The 22,395-nt window shown below is 48.1% G+C and overlaps 10 protein-coding genes across 10 annotated transcripts; 2 read left to right on the plus strand and 8 right to left on the minus strand.

Annotated features, from left to right (window-relative positions):
- Window positions 1–340: 340 nt before the first annotated feature.
- F5147DRAFT_667349 (uncharacterized protein) lies at window positions 341–2,401 on the minus strand. The gene is made up of 15 exons (XM_041435243.1): window positions 2,221–2,401; window positions 2,141–2,150; window positions 2,072–2,091; window positions 1,989–2,021; window positions 1,834–1,930; window positions 1,737–1,765; window positions 1,645–1,675; window positions 1,550–1,582; window positions 1,421–1,497; window positions 1,313–1,367; window positions 1,143–1,241; window positions 977–1,087; window positions 872–912; window positions 786–811; window positions 341–714 (listed from the first exon to the last, which is right to left on the minus strand). The coding sequence occupies exons 1-15, from the start codon at window positions 2,359–2,361 to the stop codon at window positions 582–584; spliced, it is 936 nt and encodes a 311-aa protein (XP_041299010.1). The 5' UTR covers window positions 2,362–2,401; the 3' UTR covers window positions 341–581.
- An 8-nt stretch (window positions 2,402–2,409) lies between these two features.
- F5147DRAFT_667371 (uncharacterized protein) lies at window positions 2,410–2,868 on the minus strand. The gene has a single exon (XM_041435244.1). It carries the CDS (start codon window positions 2,794–2,796, stop codon window positions 2,521–2,523), a length of 276 nt encoding a protein of 91 aa, XP_041299011.1. The 5' UTR covers window positions 2,797–2,868; the 3' UTR covers window positions 2,410–2,520.
- A 1,773-nt stretch (window positions 2,869–4,641) lies between these two features.
- Window positions 4,642–8,039, minus strand: F5147DRAFT_832724 (uncharacterized protein). Its single transcript, XM_041443829.1, has 3 exons — window positions 5,424–8,039; window positions 5,281–5,372; window positions 4,642–5,224 (listed from the first exon to the last, which is right to left on the minus strand). The coding sequence occupies exons 1-3, from the start codon at window positions 8,032–8,034 to the stop codon at window positions 4,751–4,753; spliced, it is 3,177 nt and encodes a 1,058-aa protein (XP_041299012.1). The 5' UTR covers window positions 8,035–8,039; the 3' UTR covers window positions 4,642–4,750.
- A 128-nt stretch (window positions 8,040–8,167) lies between these two features.
- F5147DRAFT_667377 (uracil phosphoribosyltransferase-domain-containing protein) lies at window positions 8,168–9,320 on the minus strand. Its single transcript, XM_041435245.1, has 8 exons — window positions 9,200–9,320; window positions 9,075–9,146; window positions 8,899–9,008; window positions 8,775–8,836; window positions 8,602–8,721; window positions 8,472–8,551; window positions 8,346–8,414; window positions 8,168–8,295 (listed from the first exon to the last, which is right to left on the minus strand). The coding sequence occupies exons 1-8, from the start codon at window positions 9,296–9,298 to the stop codon at window positions 8,263–8,265; spliced, it is 645 nt and encodes a 214-aa protein (XP_041299013.1). The 5' UTR covers window positions 9,299–9,320; the 3' UTR covers window positions 8,168–8,262.
- On the minus strand, window positions 9,321–10,867 carry F5147DRAFT_667379 (methyltransferase-domain-containing protein). Its single transcript, XM_041435246.1, has 5 exons — window positions 10,328–10,867; window positions 10,191–10,272; window positions 9,767–10,134; window positions 9,621–9,717; window positions 9,321–9,566 (listed from the first exon to the last, which is right to left on the minus strand). The coding sequence occupies exons 1-5, from the start codon at window positions 10,831–10,833 to the stop codon at window positions 9,435–9,437; spliced, it is 1,185 nt and encodes a 394-aa protein (XP_041299014.1). The 5' UTR covers window positions 10,834–10,867; the 3' UTR covers window positions 9,321–9,434.
- Window positions 10,868–10,970: 103 nt separating this feature from the next.
- F5147DRAFT_667383 (uncharacterized protein) lies at window positions 10,971–13,844 on the plus strand. Its single transcript, XM_041435247.1, has 12 exons — window positions 10,971–11,449; window positions 11,500–11,598; window positions 11,657–11,675; window positions 11,782–11,834; window positions 11,891–11,929; window positions 11,984–12,147; window positions 12,202–12,256; window positions 12,318–12,728; window positions 12,779–13,090; window positions 13,145–13,247; window positions 13,301–13,452; window positions 13,509–13,844. The coding sequence occupies exons 1-12, from the start codon at window positions 11,309–11,311 to the stop codon at window positions 13,695–13,697; spliced, it is 1,737 nt and encodes a 578-aa protein (XP_041299015.1). The 5' UTR covers window positions 10,971–11,308; the 3' UTR covers window positions 13,698–13,844.
- F5147DRAFT_667390 (kinase-like domain-containing protein) lies at window positions 13,845–16,723 on the minus strand. The gene is made up of 10 exons (XM_041435248.1): window positions 16,647–16,723; window positions 16,220–16,592; window positions 16,103–16,161; window positions 16,011–16,048; window positions 15,828–15,881; window positions 15,753–15,771; window positions 15,609–15,701; window positions 15,425–15,557; window positions 14,962–15,371; window positions 13,845–14,910 (listed from the first exon to the last, which is right to left on the minus strand). Exons 1-10 carry the CDS (start codon window positions 16,672–16,674, stop codon window positions 14,198–14,200), a joined length of 1,920 nt encoding a protein of 639 aa, XP_041299016.1. The 5' UTR covers window positions 16,675–16,723; the 3' UTR covers window positions 13,845–14,197.
- Window positions 16,724–16,822: 99 nt separating this feature from the next.
- F5147DRAFT_667397 (magnesium transporter NIPA-domain-containing protein) lies at window positions 16,823–19,080 on the minus strand. Its single transcript, XM_041435249.1, has 6 exons — window positions 18,194–19,080; window positions 18,042–18,135; window positions 17,933–17,992; window positions 17,634–17,880; window positions 17,488–17,585; window positions 16,823–17,438 (listed from the first exon to the last, which is right to left on the minus strand). The coding sequence occupies exons 1-6, from the start codon at window positions 18,859–18,861 to the stop codon at window positions 16,896–16,898; spliced, it is 1,710 nt and encodes a 569-aa protein (XP_041299017.1). The 5' UTR covers window positions 18,862–19,080; the 3' UTR covers window positions 16,823–16,895.
- Window positions 19,081–19,142: 62 nt separating this feature from the next.
- Window positions 19,143–21,192, plus strand: F5147DRAFT_667400 (WD40-repeat-containing domain protein). Its single transcript, XM_041435250.1, has 11 exons — window positions 19,143–19,452; window positions 19,504–19,605; window positions 19,657–19,757; window positions 19,807–19,864; window positions 19,915–19,971; window positions 20,021–20,116; window positions 20,171–20,409; window positions 20,459–20,662; window positions 20,728–20,800; window positions 20,849–20,987; window positions 21,042–21,192. Exons 1-11 carry the CDS (start codon window positions 19,324–19,326, stop codon window positions 21,110–21,112), a joined length of 1,269 nt encoding a protein of 422 aa, XP_041299018.1. The 5' UTR covers window positions 19,143–19,323; the 3' UTR covers window positions 21,113–21,192.
- F5147DRAFT_602871 (transcription initiation factor IID, 31kD subunit-domain-containing protein) lies at window positions 21,193–22,178 on the minus strand. The gene is made up of 2 exons (XM_041432267.1): window positions 21,827–22,178; window positions 21,193–21,768 (listed from the first exon to the last, which is right to left on the minus strand). Exons 1-2 carry the CDS (start codon window positions 22,118–22,120, stop codon window positions 21,253–21,255), a joined length of 810 nt encoding a protein of 269 aa, XP_041299019.1. The 5' UTR covers window positions 22,121–22,178; the 3' UTR covers window positions 21,193–21,252.
- Between the last annotated feature and the right edge of the window lie 217 nt (window positions 22,179–22,395).

Genomic DNA, 22,395 nt, shown 5'->3' on the forward strand with positions numbered 1-22,395 from the left:
GTGGCAGGAAAATGAATCAAGCACAGGCCGGCACGGTGTCTAATGCTAGGTAATGCATACGCGAACATACTTTAAAGTACTGGGTGGATGGATGGCTAGTACGGGATTTTGAGGGTTATAGAGGGATTCAATTAATTATCGGTGGCTTCCTGCAACTGATTGACATAAACACGAGTCGCAGACTCATCGGCCTCGAGAGATACTACTAGTCCTAAATAGCTGGTTCAACATTCTGACGGTCAGGCCTGTAGTACTGCTAGTAGCAGTTGTTCCACCGGAGTTAGAGAAAATATGATTAAATACTGAGCTCGGGAACACTGGATGCATTGTCCCCACTGTGAGTTGCTCATGACAATACTAGACGCGCAGTTCTTTGGGAGTCGGGAACACATCCACCCACCGCTATATCATATAATTTCCCCGCGCTCCCCCAACTGGTCTGGAAGTATAGCCCCTTGTTCTTGATCAGGTGATAATATATTAGATACAATATGATTTCCCGTGGGACGGCAAGGCTGATTCGACTGCAGGAGTCGATGTATGGATGTAGACTACCCACATTAGATCTTTCCGCTATGAAGTTACGCTGTACTACGACCCACATACGACATCTCGGACATGGGAGTAAGCATAGAGCTATGCTGGTGCTGATCTTTATGCCAAAGATGGAGGTGCATGTGTGTAGCGAGGATCCCTAGAATGATGAACTGAAAACTGTATATTGGTGTATTTGTGGTAAGGGTTTGTTAGTAGGAGTGCGCAACAGGGGTTTGGTGGTTGCCTACTCTTGGAACATGGCCTTGTAGGCGTCCTAAGTTGTGCGAGAAATCTATCACTCGGTCTGAGGGCAGGGTAGGGACGCGGCACGCACTTGAAGGAACACCGACGCGAGGACGTTCACCATCGAGCACGCTTTCGGATTGAAATAATCATCAATGAGCACGGGGGTCTGTCATGTGTGTGTGCGTTAACTCACAAAAGCCGCATATATAGTAAAATATATTATGTTTTAGCAGGACGGCAAGCAGATAGTTGTTGGACACCTGCCAGGTCTGCAGGGCGCGTATGAGCGTGACGGAGATGAGTCCTGGGAAGTGCATCGATCAGCGTGCATCGTACATGGCCACCAGCTCCTCGCATACCCAGTTGTAACACAGATGAGAGAATGAATGGTACGTAGAACCCGATGCTGTCCGAGGGCTGGTAGCAGCCTGTGATGCCCGGGATCGGGCTAGTCTCAACTATCAATGTTCAATGTGAAAGGTGTGAGTACTGGTAGAATAGCAAAGGGAAGATGACAGCGAGAGCATACATGGGACAGCATGGAGAAATGCAAAGAACAGGCCAGTGGATGCTGCGCCGGCAGCCTAATTCACGCATTTATCATGAGCTTATGGTTTGATTGGAGCAGGGAACTCACAAGAAAGGCGGCCAACATGGCTGCAAGCATGAATCTATTTTTGTTCCATAATACATATGTTCTGAGGACGAAGATAGCTAGATGAATCTTATCAGAAATGCGCGCATGTTACAGGGGAAGTGGAAACACATTCAGAACAAGTGATTGATATTATGCTGAAACCTGTGAAAGGGAAGCGCAGCGCTTGACAAGGATGTGGATGCATGCATGCATGATGTACATACATGAGCAGATGTTGTCGATCATGTGGCATTTCTGGTGATGATGTGTTGTAGTAAGCGCCCAGTTCAACAATCAGTACCGCATATACACATACTTTGGGGTCCTCGTCAGGAATAAAATTCACTGAACAATGGCACAACATGCATGTGTCAATTCAAATCATCGGCAAGACATACTAGAGCTGAACGCACTATAAAGGTGGCCTGCGAATAGGAGAAAAGGTACATATCGTGCAATGATATAAAGGCACTTTATCTTAGTCCAGCGGGATTGAAGCAGGAACGTCCACTTTGAACAGCATGTTATCATCGATATCACAAACCTTGAACAAGTACATGGATATTACCTCCTCATGAAGTGAACAAGCGTAACTGTAGGTCTGTACAAGTTATTTCAACAGCGGACGGAAATCTACCAAGACAAGCTCACCCAAAATGTGGCCATCGACGCTGCGGAGCTACGTTAGGACAAGGAAGAGGCAGTTCAAACAACACGCACTATATATGTACTGGTCACGGCAGCACAAAGATGGTGCATTATTATAAACGATCCTCGTATTAAGTACAAAAAAGACGCACAGTGGAGGTCCGGAGACTGCCGCTCGCTGCAAAAGTGTCAGCTGAATATTCAGACTCCATCATGATTGACTCGAGAGGCAGAAGACAGGTTTTATGGACAAGGGATGCACGACGTGATGTACCATATATATACACATACATGATGCACAGGATAATCGATCATCAGCAAGGCAATCATGATGCCAACGGGCAGTATCAAGTTGAATTTGAATTTTATATTTGGCCATCTACGCTCACATAAGCTCCATCAACAAAAGAACAGTAACTTCGCGTGTATGGCTGGTTACTGCCTTTTATGGCTTACAAACCCTGGTAGATGGTTGTATGAGATTGTAGCACATATGCAAGTAGTAACAGACACGTGTAAGATGTAAAACTTGTACCGGAAGGGTACGAAGCTTGTAAAGTAACTAACAGAAGTGCGGAGGTATGCATGAGGATCGTAGCATGTATGCAAGCCATAGCAGATATGGGCGAAATGTAAAGCTTGTACACGAAATGTGCGAAGCTTGTACAGTGATTAACAGAAGTGCAGAAGTATGCATCATCAAGATTGCATGTATATGTCATGCACATGTATATATACTAGCTATAGGTCTTATATACATATGGTGATTGGTCTCATGCATATGCATGCATCATGTACCGATCCAAGATGTGCCGCAGTTTGACCACGAATTCGGCCGACAGCAACTTGACACGTACGTTATAATTTTTGCCAAGTCCTTTACCTAGGACCCCGAACTCGAAGCTTGAGCTTGAAGTTCCGACTTCGAGATCCGTCCGTCTCTAAGACTTTTCTCACATAAGTGCCACCCACACGGTGGGCCACACCGTTACCTCTTTCCCGCCGCGAGTGTTATGTTCTAGCTAATAATGTTCCCTCACCAGCTGCCGTCGCCCTCGTAAGTCCTTTTATGTTTTTCTCTTAATATCAATAGTAGTACTACTCAGAGACTCTTCCTTGCATTGCGCTGCTTACCACACCCTACTGTGACAGCCTACGCCCTGCCGCTGCCACCTCTTGCATTTTGTCGTCCCTCACTGCATCTCTTGCACCCTTGCGTCATTCGAGTGAGTTTATTCCCACATTTACCTGCTAGCTAGCATCTCCCGCACTCAACTCTACGGTAATTTCTTCTTGTTTTGTTCGCTCCCTAAGCTAACCAAAGCTCGTACACATGTAAGTTCTATCTTTTCTTTTTGTCTTCTAACTTTGGTAGCCTTCGGCATCCCCCCGCATCCTCTGAAACCTTCCTCCACCCTTTTGCACCATCTCGCACCATCCCTGCATGCTCTCGCACGTTCTTGATCCCTCTCGTGTGCTCTCATACTGTCTAGCGCTGTCACGCGTTATTGTGTGCCTTTCACTTTCACTTTTTCCCTTGTCTCTGCTGGCTCACATCATACACATGACTACCTTTGCATCGTCACTTTCATATTCAGTACTTTCCCTTCGCATATTCGTATCTCTACTTACTACTTTACTTCCGTGCTCATTGCCTATAGCCCAGTGTACTGTAGCTACTACAGTGCAATTTGATGTGGCCATTATCGTGATCAAACAGAGCCTACAATTATCGCACAATATGGTGACAAGACTAGTAGGAGTATGTGTATAAGTTCATTACCCGCACAAGGGACTGCCAGGAAGCACAATTGTCACAACAATTGTAGTGGCATGTATCGAATTTCATCACCTAAACAAGGATCTACCGAGTGATACAAATATAACAAGGCCGGTAATAGTATGTATAAAACCTCGCTGCATGCACGGACTTATATGGAGACTGACAAACTCAACACATGTCTGTCATGTGTTTGTGGGGATGGTAGCAATTTGTGCACCTTGTACTGGCTGTTACTGGCTGTCACATGGGATGTACGGTTGTTGTGTTTTTTATGATGTCAGGTTCCTCGATGGCTCAACTACCAATGCAACAAAAACCTCCGGAATTAAAGCAAAGCTCGCAAACTTGTTGGTAATAGGTATGCATAAGTCTCCAAAGACTTATATGCCACCTTATCAGAAGGAACGGCATTCAGAGACCTTATACGTCGTTTGTACTCGTTGGCCAACTGCGGGTATCACATGTACATCATTGATTACAGCTGAATGCTGTAGATATCTCAAGCGGATGCAAAAATTTCCTTTCATGTTGGTACCCGAAAGCATTTTGAATACCGCAAGATACGCTTGATAGTCTGTGGTAACGACAGTGCTGCACACTATCAAGCGTATCGCCAGTCCAATTGTTCGAGCCATTATCTTTGCCTTTTGTTTGGGTAAGTATCCTTTTGGTGATGGGGTGATGAATTGCCTCAGGGTTAGGGTTTTATAGCCTGAGGGCACGAGCCATGGAGAGCCCAGCGGTTCATTCCCAGGCTTGGTCAGCAGAGTGTCAGCATCCCTCCGAGTCTTGGTTCAAGTCCAGCCACCCTGTCCACTGTTTATGCGTGCCTAGATATGACAGATAGTACCTGAAGTTACTAGGTGATCATGAACTTATGCTGTGTATAACAAGGCCTTCTAATACACTTCCAGAACATACCGCTCTTCTTCCTTAAGACTCATCAGAAATTCTCCCGCACTCTCCGAGGTATGTCCCTCGTTCTTGACCAGCGCACCTACAAGTGCTTCGTATACGTCAGGTACAGGCCAGGTTGGGCCACAGAGGTAGAACACCCCCTCCTGATTCTTCAACAGGGATGCGAGAACAGTAGCGTCCTCCAGCATGAGGTGTTGGATGTACACTTTTTTGGGTCCATCTCGAGAAAATGCAAGTCCAGCTTTTGTTATCGTACCGTCCAGGATATACGCTTCTATCTCTTCACCGTAGAGATATTCTTGATGTTGATGCCGCGAACCGAAGTAATAGTAAGTGGGTCCTACAGGGATGCCTTGATGAGCGAGTAGAGCGCGATGCTGTAGAAAGGCGCGGAATGGAGCAGCTCCAGTGCCAAGACCTGCCATGATGATGGGCTGCATATTATCTGGCGGAAGCTAAAAAAGAGTACGTCAATGGTGGAGTCGCGGTTGACGAGTCAGTCAACACATACCTTCATAACACTGGGCTTGATGGAAACGGTAACCTTCTGTCCAACCTTGAGACCGGCTAGATACCTAGTACACTGTCCATAACGAAGGGCGCCTAAAAGATCTGCTCGTTAACATGAAAGAAATCGATTCAAAAAACGCATACCGTTTGGCGCGGTCCATTCCACGGTCACCACTAGCAAATCGACTCGATTGCCCACCACACTCTGCGCGCTTGCAATGCTGTAGTGCCTGGGTTTGATTTCTCCAATCATCTCACATAAAGTCTCAATGCCTGGCTTGGCGCTGGGATATCGTTGCAAGACCTCGGCAAATGTGACAGTGTCTTTCTCTCCCAGCTTCTTGAATGTAGATGACCCTTCGGGTGCGCCGATAAATTGAAGCGTCAGTCTATCAGCAGGGCTAGTAGCATATGCAGCTAGCCCAGAGTAAAACGACTTTGGCGGCCGGCCAAAGAGGTCGATCTGCTGCTGAAGCGCCTGGAAGGTAGTGCGAGTGTACATCTTCCCTTCGTTTGCAGCCACTGGGATGGTGATCAATCGCTCGGGATCGACGCCATACCATTTGCAGAAATCAAGAACTTCCTGTTCATCATTCCACCCATGCACGCCCAAGGCCTCTCCAATAGCGTACTTAAGGCCAGTGCCCACCGTGTCGAACTCCAGGTGGAAGACGTTCCTGTCGTATTCCAGAGGAGTCAAACGGCGATTAACCGTGCAAGTTACCAGATAGGTGTGCTCAGGTACCTCTGGTCGCAGAGAAGGATCCTGAAGGTACTCTTCAACTTCCTCCGAGGGGGGCGTCGGAGGTGTGAAGACGGATGGGAACAGAAGGTGCTTGGCAGCATCATGCCACGAAGAAACTTTCGAGCCATTTATCACAGTCTGGCCATCATCAGTCTCCACAGCAATAGCATTAAACTCAAACTGCTTGAGAGGAGAGGGAGGCTTTGCATCACCCTCGTCCGCCGCCGGAGGGATATGCAATTCGACCTCTTCGAGAGCAGCCCAAGAGCTGGCACTAATCTTCGCGAGCTGGCCACCCTGAATCACCTCCAATGCGACACCTTCTGCAAGCTTGCGAACGGCAGGCTCACTGGCGGCTTTGCCGAGGTAAAGCCTCAGAACTGCAAGATAAACAACCACTCTTTGCACAGCGTCCTGAGCTGCCCCAATTTCTGCTCCGAAACCGGACGAGACAGCTTTGGCGTCTAGGGTAAAGATCCGGAGTTTCTTCTCAACCGCTGCTGACAATACAGCGGCGGGTAGGTTGTACGGTAACTCAGAGGACCATGAGGAAATGACGAGTACTATTGCCCCAGACTTGGCTTGATTGAGCAATGAGTGGGACTTCAGCAGATTCGTATCTAAAATGCAAAGGAAGTCTGCCGTTCCTGTGGGAAACTCTGCAGCCATAGGAAGAATTTCTGTGCCCTCGCTGCGTGGGGAAAGAACAATCTTGTCCGCAGTGATGCCTCCCAATTTGCTGAAAATGTCATGGTCGGTAAGGAGGCGGGCAGAAACCGTGCTCGAAAAAGAATTCGCCACAGTCTGGGGGAGAGGAGTGAGATCGGACTTCGGGGTACTGAAGAAAAGAAGTTTCCTGGTTAAAGATGCGTCTACGTGTGTCGCAGCAGGAACTTGGTGTGAGAGTTCAGTAAGGAGGGTCGAGAACTGAGCAGGATCTGAGAGGAAGGATGATGTTCTTGTGGGTGTCACCCGGTGAGCTCGCACACGCGGCCCTGGAGAGTTAGGGCCATACAACGACCCAAAGACATCGACGAATAGGCTGCCTTGGCAGAGTTCATTGGGTACGTCGTCAAAGACATGAACCTCTTTCACAGTGTCAGGGAGACCTTGCTTAAAGGCATCACCGTCCCATGGCCTCAACACTCTGACAATCACGACACCAAGACCACTAGTGCGAGTCACAATGGACTTCGCCATTAGTGCCAAGGGCCCATTCAACAAGACGACCACCGTCTCTGCATTTGAATCACCAACGTAATCGAAAAACTGATATCCAGACCACCGAATGAGTTCTGGTACACCAAGAGCAGGTGTGTCCTTGAGCTGAAGAGTGGGAACAAAACTGTGGCCACTTTCGCGGGAGATGCCGTGGTGATCGAAGATATGAACAACGTGGGAGGACGTAAGCTTGTACGAAAGTGCGGCAAGATCTATAGACTCCTGCGGGGTAGCAGATAAGAGGACAACAAGATTATCGGGAAGGATGGTGAAAGTTGCAGAGAGGGATGCCAACGTCGGGGAGAGTGCGAAGCTTGGACCGACAGTGGTGACTGCCGGGACCTGGATAATCAGCCTACTGTTACTGGTAGCAGGGGGCAAATATGCCAATGATTCAGCCATTGAGGCGAGCCCAGCAGGTGTAGTGTAAGCAGTGAGAATTGCTCCCTGCACCAAATCCTGGCTACTGCCTTCGGAAAGCCGTCCGACGAGGCTAAGACCGGCGCCTGCCCTCGTCTGGAGGCTAATGACTGGCGCAGTTGACTCCATGGTCGACGACCATGTTTTAGTCAGTGTTCCAAACCCTACTTGTTCAGCGACATCGTAAATGTAAACAGCAGAGCTGGTAGTTGAACGAGACGCGATTAGTTCGATGATGTGAGATGCTGGTTTACTGAATACGCTAGCTCCTTGAATAGGCGAGCCCTTGGGGTCCTCCGTAGGAGTACCAATGAGCGTTGCCGCTGCCGACAGCGGTGTCGTTGTGCCAGAGAAAACTTCGATAGTCATATCCGAGTTCAAGCTGACAATTCGGAGAACGTCGGTCTGTATTTCTCTGTGGGACTTCGGAAAGCGTCGGAGTCAATGGTGCAAGATGGTCGTGATATCACACCTTACCCGGTCACGTGGTGACCTTGCAGTATACAAATAGGATCAGCATGAGTGATTCAGAAGTGACATTACTACATAATCCAGAGAGGACATCGATTACACACTCATGATACATCGCTGCAATCGTTACACCCGAATGGTATTGAAGAGACGATCTCCCTGCGAAATATCTCGCAAATGTCGACTAAAGACAATAGTGAAGGACTCACGCTGTCGCCCAATCCAGGAGTTATGAGGCCGTCGGATGTGAGGGTTGGATCCACGGCTGCTACCCAGATCTAGAATATGTGTGTCAAATTTGGAAATGAATCGGGGAACAACAAAAGGAACGGAACCTCTAATTCAGGATATTCAGCGTGCACATGATTGAGTCCTTCTTCTGATCCGAGTACAGCCAGCAACTTAATCTTTGATACTGTCAGACTGTAAGCAGTGCTTCACTGTCATGTAACGTAACGCTCTTACTAGGAACTCCCCAGTCTATGATCATGGCAAGGGCAGCACATGCAGTGCCTCCGGTGGCAACCAAAGGATCGAGAATGAAACATGTGTCTATCGGAGGGACTGGAGGGAGTTTCGAATAGTCTGCCACGGTAATCAGCCCACATGTCATACGGGAAATTGACTTCAAATCTCACATTCGACTGGTTGAAGGCTGACCTTCTCTCGGTAGAGTCCAAGATGGTAGACTGCTGCTGTCCTACACGGCATGTCCGTTGATACATCAGAAGGTACAATGAAGTTGTATATCCGATCACATACGGGAAAAGGGACAGGAGTGCGTCTGTCATGCCCAAGCCAGCACGCAGAATGGGTGTCAACCCAACCTTAGGCTTAATAGTTGTACCTGTGAAAGGACCAACTGGTGTTTGCTGGATAGTTTCATTAGCACACAGGAAATTAAGTCGTTAGCACGCATCCGCAGAGAGACCACGCACACCTTCAAAGGACTCTTCTTCCAGATCGCGGGAAGCTTCGATGCCTAAGATCAAGCTGATATCATGGATACCCTGCCTCGAACGCTTTGATTCCCTGACCACTTCACACAGCAGCTGTTGCTCACCTCTCGAAAATCCTTTGAATTTGTATTAGTCTGCCGCAATTGGGACAATCGTGCATTCACCAAAGGGTGCGAGAGAACATGGCGCCTTGTGTTGGACATGGTTGTTCAGTACAGATTCTGTGCCAAATGTCGTGCCACACGTTCAATTGCGGCCAATTTACATAAGAGTGGATTTGGCTATAGGCCAATAGATAGGACTTCGCTACTTGAGACTACGGAAACGAGAGTACTATCCTCATCTTCTCTTGTATTCGCAAGGTTTTAGGACGCCACCATTCGACATCACTTTCGACCACTCTTTATCCGTCCTCGATGTGCGAGCTATTTTCTTGAATTCAAACAATGTAAAATGACTGTTGTGATCGTCCTGAATTGTGAAGAGACTCAGTCTGAACCATCGTATACTGTGGGCGCGCTTTACCTTTGCTCTCATTTTGAATCCGATAGAGCTAATTAACGACACGAATTCATCCACGTCGGTAAAGCGACTGGCAACTTCCGCAATTTTCAGCTCCCCCCTAGATCAAATTGAACACGCCAGGCGTTATGTGACAGCGCAGAACGTACCCAGGTTTCAGAACCCTCCATGCTTCCCGGATGCACACAGGCCAGTTGGTTCCCATAAGACTAAGGGCACACACAACCACATCCACAACTTGCGCTTCACCTTCAGATATCAGAGACGATGAAGGCTCAGAACCTGGAAGAGGCACATGTGAACATATGTCCGCCGCCACAATATAGGCACCGTCTGATATTAGGTCAAATGACAGTACTTTCAGCTTCTTTGGATGAAGGCCGCGAGCAAGCGTGGCATCCCCGCAGCCGAGATCTGCTATGATTGTGTTTTGAGGGTAGGATGACAACTGAGAAATGTAATGTGACACAGGATTTGATGGCCATGACTGCACCTGGTGTCGAAAGCCGGAATGATACTGCAAACAGACGTGTATGACAACTCTGTTGGAGAAATGATGATAGAAATACACACATCATGAAAGACCGCTGGGTCTTCTTTCATCATCCTCACCGCCTCTGAGCTGTCGGATTTGTAGAGCAATTCATTTATCCACCTGCACCGTGACCGTTTGTGATATGCATTAGAACATCGTGTATCAGAATACATACCTGAAGCGAGCGCCATCAAGACTCTCTTTCATGCCCTTCTGCAAACTTGTGAGGCCCGAGACTTCATCAGTTGTGGGCGAAACGTTTTGTGGCTGTTGCTCAAATTTTCCACCATCGTGCTTCAAGCTCTTCTTTTGCTTTATCTTCTTGCGCAGCCCTGATTCCCCTTTCATTGTTTGTTTGACTGCGCTCCCCTTAATGGACCCACCAGGGGGGGATGAAACTTTCTCCTTTCCCTTGTTAGAGGTTGCGTGTTCAACCTTGGCGTCCGGCCCCCCTGTGGTCTTTCCGTGATTCTTCTTTTTCTTCTTGGGCCCTTGCTTATCCTCCTGGTGTTTTCCAACACTTGCGAGTTTTTGCATAAGCTTGTCTAGGTTGACTTCGACAGATTGCATTTTATCAGCATCTTGAGCTACGGGTCGCTTGCGTTTCTTGGAAGTCGACTGTGCCAATTTTGAAACTGGAGCAGTAGGCACAGACCATCCAGGAACCTCGAATAGCGCCATCAGAAGTAGTATGGGATACGGAGTATACAACTGCCCATGCTGAGTACTGAGTCCTGTCTTCAACTCCGCGAACTAGTTTGATCCCGATTCGATCAACTTTCGTAACTCGCAATTCAATCGTTCGCGCCTCGAGGCTACAGAATTTTGTGATAATCAAGTGAATATCCCTACCATCAGACAGGGATTCTCAGGCTGCACATCAATCCTCTCGATTTAAATTGATGGGTGATCCGCGCTTCACCACAACTCGCGGATACGGCGAGGAGGACACTCGGACGCGGCATGTAACTTAGGTTTTTCCTACATCATCAGGATCACCCACACAGCATGGATAGGCTCTCCACGCTCGACCTCGTGCCTCGCACCCTAGAACGAAACACGCGGCAGACAACCTGGAAGCTTCTTAACAGAAGCATGTGATGCTTATTTACTTACTGTCTTGGTTTTATCTCGAATCACCCAGATTCTCTCCAGCATGTCTACCAAAGGCAAAGAGAAGATGACATCTACGGCGACGGACCGCATCGATGGGACGCCGCCAATTAACGACGGCGTATTCAAGCAGTTTATTTCGACTCGCAGGATGCAGCCAAGCCCAGCGTCTTTTGCTTTTATTGTAAGCGCTCGTTTCGATCTCATTTGCAGTACGTAACTTTGCAATGTCAGCCAAAGCCTCCTCCTTCGCCTTCTATTTCTGCAAATCGAACCAACGGCAATACTCCGCAACCGAACAATTCGCACATATCTCTTGCGCGACAAACATTGGTTTGGCAAATCCTTTTCCATTGACAAATATAAATTCATGGATTCTTGTCTTTACCAGTCTGGCACTCCCTCCCCACGTACGTGACACATCTCAACAATGCCAATTCTAATAACTCAAACACAAGCTACGCGATCAGGGGAGGTAAGCATACGCACTACCATTAAATAATGATCTAAGAGAAGTGCTCTTTCAGCTAAATGGGCACTCGGTCACAAACCTCAGCAGTGCCAGCACAGTGAGTGTACTCGCAATCATATGCACATTGAAGCATTTTCACTGAGGCTCTGGCAGCGCTCTGGGGCTTCCGTCGCTACTCGGGATCCTGCCCATGTAGGCGTCTTGTTAGTGTAAATTCTGACTGACTCATATGTGTCCTATGTCAAGGAGGAACTAGAACTTCTCCATGATAGCATCAGTGATGTTCGGGGAAGAAGCAAGGATCACGAACTTCGCACAGCCCCAATCATAACCCGCGATGCATATATTGCGGCAGGTTATCGTGAGGGCGCCACTCAGTACGGCGTCTTAGGCAGTATTCTGTCCATCCAGTAAGGCAACCCGTGTTTTTTGCATTCATAGACCGAGTACTGATACTCTTGCAGCAATAAAAATAATGTTCCATACAAGCCGGTGAATCCTCAGCTCTATGTGAACACGGTATGCAACTCCTTCATGTAAAACGCGTGTCCAGCGTTTTCTCATTTTTTTGCACCCCCAGAATGCACCCTTCTCTGCTGTGGTCTGTGGGGTTCAGGGCTCAGGGAAGTCTCACACAGTTTCTCTGCTTCTCGAGAGCATGTTTGTTCCGAACATGCGTTCTACTGGCACCCTACAAAAACCACTATCGGGGCTCGTTCTCCACTTCGGAGAAGGAGGTCCTAGCTCTCGACCTAGTGAAGCTGCATGGATCAGTTCGTCCCACACCCCCGGTGTACAAACGCCATCAGTCAAAGTTTACGTTTCGCGTTCTTCTCTGAAGACCATGAGGGCTGTCTATGCGCCCTTGGGTGACGGGGTCACTGTTGAACCATTGTTCTTCAGTCAAGATGAGTTGGATGCACAGGCATTTCTGTCCATGATGGCTGTCGGCTCCTCCGAATCAGCTCCGCTATATATTCAGGGTATTTTGGTGCGTATTTCTCTTTTGAGTGACTTTCTTTGACACCACTATTCCTGTAGTCGATTCTCCGTGACCTTGGGGAAAACTTCACTTACCCCGAATTCATGCGGCAGTTGGATGTGAAGAAGGAGTCGTTCAACAATATGCAGCTCGCAGGTCTCGAGCAGAGGATGGCGCTGCTCACATCCTTCATGAACCCAAACATGAAACCGCAGACCCGCTTTGCAGAATCGCAGCTCACGATCATTGATTTATCAGACCCGTTCATCGACCCAGCGTCAGCATGTGGGCTGTTTGAAATCATCACACGTCTATTTGTGAGAGCGGATGTGGGGACCGGGAAAGTGCTAGTAGTTGATGAGGCCCACAAGGTTTGCACTTTGAAATTGGACTGTTTGTTGTCATTGACGATTTGGTTGGAACAGTACCTGTCGCCAACGAAGGGCTCCTCTGGCTTGACTAAGTCTCTCCTGACATTAACCAGGGAACAACGTCACCTAGCCATGCGCGTTATCATCAGTACACAAGGTACTCGGCGCTTATATCTTCTTCATGTCAGATCCTCACACCTTATCTGCCAGAACCTACGGTCGTGCCACCCGTTCTGCTTGACTTATGTACTGTCGCAATTTTGCACCGGTTCTCCTCCCCATCGTGGTGGGAACATCTGGCAAAGCATGTATCAGCCGACATATCAGCAGAAGACGCCTTTGATCGCGTTGTTAAACTGCAGGTGCGTTGTCGAGCTCAATATATGGTACTGTGATTCAACCTGATATCGCTACTCAGACAGGTGAAGCGATTGTACTTGCGCCCTCTGGCCTGGGAGTATTCCCAGATATACCCGATGCTGCCAGGACGGGATATGTAGTTCCGGTGCCGAAACTCGGACAATTTGGTCGCCGCTACGTGCTCGTGAAAACTCGACGCAGGATAACAAGAGATGGCGGAGCCTCAATACTCGTGGTTGACGACTGAGTGGTGCAAGGGCCCTGGACTTATTGGGATAATTACGCGGAGCGATGTTGACAGAGGGCTTGTTGTTCCCACTCTTGCAGATGACAATGATTAGCACATATTTAGTTTACGTTTGTTGAGGTGTACCAATACCATGAAGATGAGCCTTTGCGTGTAATACAGTGCAGTGTTTATGAAGTACAGATGTATGCATGCGGCAGGTACAACAGTTAAAAGAAACAACAATGTAGCATGTATGAGACAACTAATTATCAGTATGTGCCAGTATGTGCGAATGTTTCATGCTGGAAAAGAATGCAGGGCTAAACCGATTGAAAGCAAAGGTATTCTATGCTTGAAGATATTATACTGATTGATGAAAGCAGGCAACTCAGTAGGGATTGGTTGAAACGCGGCGAAAGGCTATGATGGAAATGAATAAGTGGTATCCAAGTCTGCAAGCCATCCATCAACATACATCCCAGGGATGATAAAAAAAACAACGTGCACGTCCGACATCATCAGACGATCCGCATAGGACTTCCAGGCGGAAACGAGTAATCATCTATGTGGACAGCATGCGATAGTGGACTGGATTCCGCCATACCAGGTCCTGTCATCTTTCTATTGCGACGACCAAGTAGGGTTGCGTTGTCCATATCTAACTGGAAACCTTGGCCACCAGGTTGACGGCGGCCGCGATCTCTTGGGCCAGCGCGACCGTCCAAAAGACTGCGATCTGCTTGGTTAGGTCCACCAATGACATTGCGCTTTGCGACGGTCTTCGCCCCGGCGCCAGGTAACCCACTGAGCGGTATTGGTGCACGCATCTCAAGCTCCCCTCTCCTGTTCCGTGCATCGTGTACGAGGACTTTGTCGTCGACGTTGTCTTCCTCGTTCTCATTAAGTCCATGCAGGTATCCTCGGATACCGGCACCGCCGCGACCATTGTATGCACGCCTACGTGCACCTTCTTCTTCCATACGGTGGACTGCATAGGTAATGTCGAATGCTTCCTTGAGCGTTGCAAGACCAGGAGAACGAGCCTCTAAAACGCCACCACGAGCAGCGGTAAGCAGAGGAGAGTCAAGCGGAGGAGAGTTGACATAAACAGGAGTGGGTGATACTGGTGGAGGGGCAGGAGCGGCAGTGCACCACGGGTGGGCAAGGAACTCATCTATAGTATATCTCTGCGCAGGGTCCACGCATAACAAATGTTGAATGAGATCCTTCGCTGAGCACCAATCAATAATCGTATTTTGGATAAAAAGTTCGAAAAAAATACCAGAATGGGTGATGTCATCCCACCACGGACTCAAAAATGTGTAATATCCTCGCGCGACCTTCTCTGTTAAGACGTTGATACTCTCATCGTAGAACGGCGGGAATCCGCAAAGAAGAGTGTAAAGGACGCAGCCAAGTGCCCACATGTCCACACTTTGTGAATAACGTTCATCCTTGACGATTTCGGGGGCGGTATAGCCAACAGTTCCGCATGGCGTCATCGTTTCTTCGTTCCAGATCACTTTCGATAAGCCAAAATCTGCGATCTTGATTCGCCCGATTCCGCCTCCACCAACGCCTGGGACAAATTCGCCTTCATCCTCCTTTTCCTCGTCATACGGACGTTGTACGGAACCTTTTGAAGGAATGATAGGTATCCGTTCGAATAACAGATTTTCCGGTTTGATATCCCTATGACAACTGAATGTCAGCGAACGTCATTGCTCCACAAAAAATGCAGATACCGATGTACAACACCACGTTCCTCGTGAAGATAACGAATACCTTGTGCAACCTGGAGAATCACGTGTCTTGCTAAATTCTCACTGAAATACGTCAATTTGACGATCTGGTGGAACAGCTCCCCGCCCTCCATGACTACGTGCGATTTTGAGTTACTGACACAGGAAAGATCGCAATCACACATACGTTCCATAACCAGAAAATAGTGTTCTTGTGATTCGGAAAATGAGATCAACTTTACGATCGATGAGTGATTTGTTCCCCTCATGATTTGCACCTCTGCAATCTAGATCAGTGCCGGGAATGATCAAAACAACATGACACGCCTACCTTTCAAAATATTGGCTCGCTGCATGAAGATAGCACAGTTAGCGATATGTGGAACCGTTCAATTCCGAATGTCACCTCTGTTACGCGCGGCTTTTTCTTGAACTGAATATTGAGATGTTTTTCGCCGGCCTAACAGAGGGACAACAAGACACAAGCAATGTAGGAGTGTCATGAACCGAAGCCGATAGGTGGGACAGGAGTTGTGTGGAGGACAATGTATGTGAACTATGTGAGGGGCGGGGGTATGCATCTACTTACCTGCGAAGCATTCAACTCAAATTTACGAACGACTTTCACTATGAAAAAGTTTATCAGCCAGTTATAACAGGAGAAAAACCAAAGAAATAAACCTGCGACTGTCTGCCCAGTTGTTAGATCCATTGCCTTGTAAACATTTGAAAATGCGCCACTAAATAAAAAGTCAGACGTTAAATATTTAGCACAGTGACAGATGATATGACACTCACTCTCCCATCTTATCCAATAGCTTGAAGTTCTCCAAGCCTTTGTAGGTGGGCAGTTTGTTCTTTGGCTCTCGATCCTCAGGAACGGGGGTGTTGATTTTTTGATGCCGGGTGTCAGGTACGGGCTCAGGCTGAGGTATATTCTCAGGCTGTTGTTGCTGCTTGTCAGGCTGCTGCTGTTGCTTCTCAGGTTGATGCTGTTTCTCAAGTTGCTGATGTTTCTGAGATTCCTGTTCAGCTCGCAGCTTAGCCTGCTGCTGCGACTCCTGTTGTTGTTGTCGATGCTGAGGCTGGTGATTTGACTCTGGCACAGGCGCCGTGTATGGTTGGGGGTCAGAGTCAGGATGCCGATGGTGATGATGTTTGCGGATGAGATCTGGTGAGAGTTAGATGGCTGCCTTCCCGAATAGAATAAAAACGAAAAACATACTCTTGAAAGCGTCTACGACAGCTGGCATGGTTGTAAGAATAGTGGACTGGGAATAATGAGTTGGCGGTACGGAGTGCGTCCGACAGAAGCCTTTTTGTCATTCCAGCCTCTCAAGTGACGTCACTTGTAGCGACTCCAGTCACGTCACTGCCTTTTGCCTGATTTGTATTAAAATAGCGCATGACTCTATTTGCCCCGAACTGCGCTGCTAATAAGTATAATATTAAAATATTAAAATCATAAATTGCTTCAAGTAATGTTTCCACTAGTACTTTCCACGTCCCGATCCCAAGAATCCGCTCGATCCCTTGGTGGGGTATGAACAAGTAGCAGATTTCGTGCAGGAGAATACCCTGCCAAGCTCACCGTGCTTGGTTTATTCCTGAGCACCGGGGTCTCGCGCACAGCTCTCGGTATTATAAGAGCCGGGCGACTTCGTGCATTCAATGAGCCCACAGGAACGCCCCGCACGCTTCCACTCGGTGCGATTTGCTCGCCTGTGTCGCCTGTTTGTCTGCTAACCTCATTGGCGGGGTGCCCTACTTCTTCGCGATTGTTCCCATTGGCCCACGCTATGATGAACACCCCCGCGAATGTCGCACCACATCCATACGTAAATGTGACCATCTGGTGGAATGTGGCCCGTTGGAAGTCCTTGTAGAGGACAGCGGATCCGATAACGGCAGACAGCGTGAACAGCACAAATTGCGTAGGTATGACAATTTTGGAGTCAAAACGCTTTAGCGCACGGTTCAAAAACCGGATTTGGAGAATGCCTGTGATGAGTAGAACCTAAAGAGGATCAGCACATTAAACGGAATGAAAAGCGACGCTAAGATACCGCAAGGACAGGATAAGTTATCCACTCCGCAAATATTTTACCCCATTCTTGCGTCAGCAACGTGGAGATAGCCTTAGTTGCTAGAACTGTGAATCCACCTGACGCTGTTATGAGCTCATATTTGGTGTGATTCAAATTGACCTCACCAAATATTGCACAAAGCCCGACGTCAACAACCACAATTCGCCTACCGAAACCACCTTCGCTGAGCCCCGCTAGCACCACGGCCCCTACTAGGTATATAATAGTGAATACTACAAACGAACGTTGTGATATAGCTGCAATCAGGGCCTCTGGTGTAAGGGGCGGTGGTGGACCTCCATCAGTGGAAGGCGTAGAAAGAACGACAGTGATCGCTCCTATCATTGCGCACAAGATTCCAGCGAGATCATGCTGAAAACAATCCCATAAACATGATTCGACAGCAGCCCAGGTACAATCTTACCACGCGAAAACGCTCTTTCAGAATGAGTGGAGCGAAAAAGCAGTTAGCAATGAGTGCGAACTGCAATATGAATCAGTAAAGATGGAAACAGCTAACAGAATATACTGACAGTGCCTAGAGGAGCGACCACAGAGGCTGGTGCAAACGCATAGGATATGAAGTTGCCCGCTTCTCCAATGTTCATTAAAATGAATCCAGACCACCTGAAACCATATTCGGTTATCAGTGACAGTACCTTCTAGAATCACATCAAGAACTAACCATATCTTCGAACGTAAGTAGTCACTCTCCGTACCTTCTTCTTCCCAGAGCTCAGGTGAGGGAGGTGCTCGCCTGTCATTGCCGTTCAGTGCAACTATGCGTTCTGCTGGGATCACGTCTACTGGAATCGCCAACGTTTCTTGGGTATGTGATACATCTTCATTAACGCCACCGGGCTGGCCGAGGTGAAATGGAATAAAACGCGATACCAAGCTGGAATTCCTTGAAGGCTGTCCCGGCCTCCGTCCACGCGCTGAAGAAGTGCTCTTCCTGCTCCTCGAATCATCGCGTCTAGTCCCAGGTGAGGTACTAGTGCCATAGCGTGCACGTGAATGACTGGCAGAAGAACCCTGGATCAAGGGCTGTGTCTCGGACTCATGAGAGCCAGTAGCGGGATCGCCAGAAGGCCTCTGATCGTGTGGTGTTCTGGAACGCCGTGCATCGCCCGATATATGTAATTCGCGTTCCATCCTCGCCTGTTTTTGAGCTTTTTCGAGTCGGATATGTGCAAGCTTTTGTAAATTAAGCGCAAGCGAGATAAGCACGTTCCCCGCAATGGCTACCGTGATGCCGATGCCAGTCTGCAACGTGAGGTGCGGCAGGTCAATACCCGGCTCATCTATGCTGGCCATGTGGTTTTTGCCCTTGAACCATGATGATAAGTCCATGTCCGCAATAACTCAAAGACGAACAACAGCCTAAGAGCAGTCTAGAGTCAGGACAACATGGCCAACATCCCCTTTACTGTCAGTGAACTAGCCAATTCGATAATAACTAAATTACTGACGGAGGAGAGTCGGTTGGGGGTATCGTCAGCCGGCCTACAGGTCGTCTGCAACTGCAGACTCTACGTGTCAGACGTCGTGCACAAGCGCTGCAACACGATTAAGTTAAGGTTAGTCGGGAGTCATTCATGGCTAGGATAAGTACTTTTATGATCGCACGTGTTTGGAAGGTCATTCGCACGTTTATTAGTTACAATGCACACGTCGCGCTTTGAGGTGCAGAGTTTCATTCCGTCAGCGAGCTACTAGTACACCCGGTCACCCCGTGCTATATCAGCTTCAGCTTTACTGTATTACTCCACCCTATATTACGCTCTTTTCAATTAGTCGACTCGCGGCCATACAATGCGCGCGCAGCATTCTACTCACCCACTTCCCGCGTTTCCAGTGTATTCATGTGCGTTCGTGGCCTCCGACCAGATGGTCGTCGGAGGCGGAGGTGGCGCTGCCAAGACTGGGATTAAGAACAAATTGGTGAGTAACTGGAACTATATTCAAACTTACAGTCTGACGTATGTGGGGTAGAGGTTATTCAATGTCTCTCAAGACAGACAGCTTAAAATGCTCTCTGAGCATGAGCTTGAGAAAGGCGAGGACGCCCCTATGAGTATTGCAGCTCACCCAGAGGTCTGTCACACTACTTTTTTGACGGTGAATAAGGTTCTCAAACATCCATAGAGCAGAAGCTTTGTCTGTGGAATTAATAGTTCCGAAGAACGCTTAAAAAGAGATGAAAACGAGAATTGCAGGGTGTTTTCAATTAGTGATTCTGGAAACGCGTACGATCTATCGCGTTTATGTTTACACAATTTTGACCATTCCTTACAGCCTAATTAAAGGAGCTACACGGGGTACATTGCCCTCAGGAGCGCTTGAGGACTACCAGGTAGCTCATTCTTTGTTGAACTTACTCTATATCTTACATAGACAACGCAGCGTGTAACCGTCATATCACCGGATGGAAAACTCCTGGCAGTGGCCGGCGAACGTGATGTAAAAGACAGCACTATTGTTGTTTGCATGGACTAACATTGTGTTGTAGTTATCTCTTCTCGCATTCCCTTCTCTTTCGCCTATTGCTCAGTCTGTTCAAGTACCCAAAGGTGAAATTTACGATGTGACATTCTCGCCAACACACGTGCGTCGTCATCCCATTCATCTCATCCCGTGTTCCTCACGACGCCTTTCCCAGCTTGTACTGGCCACCAATCTGAACCTGTTAGTATACGCACTTCCGAAGCCACCATCGGAAGATAATGGTGAGAAAACACCAAAGAAGAAAAAGGGAAAACAGAGAAGTAAAGGAAAGGAGAAGGAAGTACATTCTAGGACACCGAGCCAGACTCCTGAACTGCGGCTTGTGGACACGGTTGATATTCCTTCGGTACCTGGCGCTCCTGCACAGTCCGTTGTAACATTTCGCGCCGCGCGGTGAGTGAAATAATAGACATTAGCATGTAGGATTATAATTTTATTGCAGCTTTCACCCTTCAGACTTCAGCACGCTGTTTACGGCCGTCAATACTGCTGCGCCTCGCGCGAAGAAATCCAAGATGGCCAAAATGCAGGCTTACATATTGAAATGGAGAGTCGACCTAAGTGGAGAGCAGAATTCTGCTCGGCCCATGTCACTGGAGGGCTCCCGCAAAGCGGGCGAAGGCGGTTTGACGTGTTTTGACGTTAGGTCTGTGGTTAATTATGTCAAAAGCACACGTCATGTCCGTCTCAGACTATTTCTTTCTTTTTCAGTCCCAATGGGAAGTTCCTTGCTTTCGGTTCATCAGACTATACGTTGGGAATGCTGGACAGTACTACTCTAAGCGTAAGTCACCGATGAACTCTGTGATCATGCACTCATATCGAACCTTAGCCGCTCTTGTCTATACTCAAAGCGCACGAGTTCCCTATAACCACTGTTCGGTTTAGCCCTACCTCAACGTTGCTCGTATCCGGTGGTGTTGACAACTCGATACGAATCGTTACTGTACCTGAGAGTTTTGCAGGCCAACGTAAGCTTTTCTATTTGAACCTTAGTGGCAGTGAAATTGACAAGCAATCTGCAGCATGGACCATGATTATTTTGATTATTCTGGCCCTTCTTGTGATATTGGTGGCATTTTTATTGCAAAAGTAGGCGTTATGTTACTATCAGAACGTTTATTGCAGCGGTTAGTCTGCGGACCTTATAGCATATACATATTAGAGTAGGCTACAATACATGTTCAATACACCTCTCAACCGTCGCAAGAAAACCTAATCAGAGTGTTCAAGTCTCTAGTCATAGTCATCCTCCTCGACAAGTTTTCGCTTCACACCGTTTGTTTGTGTGTCTCCAGTAGTAGTCTGCACCTCCTCCATTGCGTCATCACCTGAATTATCGTCGTCATCATCACCTTCTCCACCAAATAGACCATCCGCTTCTTCCGCGTCGCTGTTTTCTTCTAGTGCTTCTGCTGCGACGACAGGTAAAGGTGTGCCAGCACTGATGTCAACATCGGTCGGTGTTATGGGAGCTGCATTGGTGTATGGTATGGCAGCAGGCTCCATATCAGCATCCTCATCATCATCCTGACCGTCCGGTAGGTCCTCATCGTCGTCGTCATCATCTTCCTCCTCGATCTCTTCGACCTCCTCGTCGTAAAGTTTCGCTTCTGGTGGTGGTTTATTGGGCACGAGATTGAAGTTGACAGCAGTAAGTGTCTCGGATGAGGGTGGGAGTCTAACACCGAAGACTTCTGGCACAGAAGGAAGTGGTGTAGCATTTGTCTGAGATGCTAATGACAAAATATACTGCAGGAAGGCGTTTGAGGATGTCAGGCGAATGAAGCGGACAGCATGATCAGCTCACCTCCTTGGGTACGCGACCACCAAACTCCCAGCCCACGCGGGCTTGAATAGCGAGGACGACATCATCCATCTCTATTTTTGACGCGCCAGAGCGCCCTGCATGCTCTGCGTATAACTGTCCATCCGACAGTACTTGGGCGGTATACCGGTGGGCGAACTCCAGGAGTTGATGCAAAACGCCTGGTTGTGCATCTTGTACCGTTGGCGTAGATGCAAGGAGAAGAGCGATTGCTCTTGCTGTTGGTGGAAGAGTGTCAGCAGGCTGTTGAGCCGCTGAAGGACGCGCCAGAGACATGATCGATTGGACTTCACTTCAATATTGAGATGTAAACCTGATAGTAAGACTGACGGGAATGGTAATTTACTCTCACGAGTCCTTGTTAGGCCGACATGTCTTGGCTCGCGGAGAGACTTGGCAGGCAAAGCACGGAGTTCTAAAATATGCAAGTGCCGGTTGTGCCGATGGGCCACGCAATCATACAGAAGGCTTTCGTTCACGCACTGCAGCGCAGCATTATAGAATTAAAATAAGATACTTGAGTACTGCATATTATCAGCTTGAATTCGAAC

The sequence above is a fragment of the Suillus discolor genome, assembly GCF_016758755.1.
Source record: "Suillus discolor strain FC423 chromosome Unknown F5147scaffold_3, whole genome shotgun sequence".
NCBI lineage: Eukaryota > Fungi > Basidiomycota > Agaricomycetes > Boletales > Suillaceae > Suillus > Suillus discolor.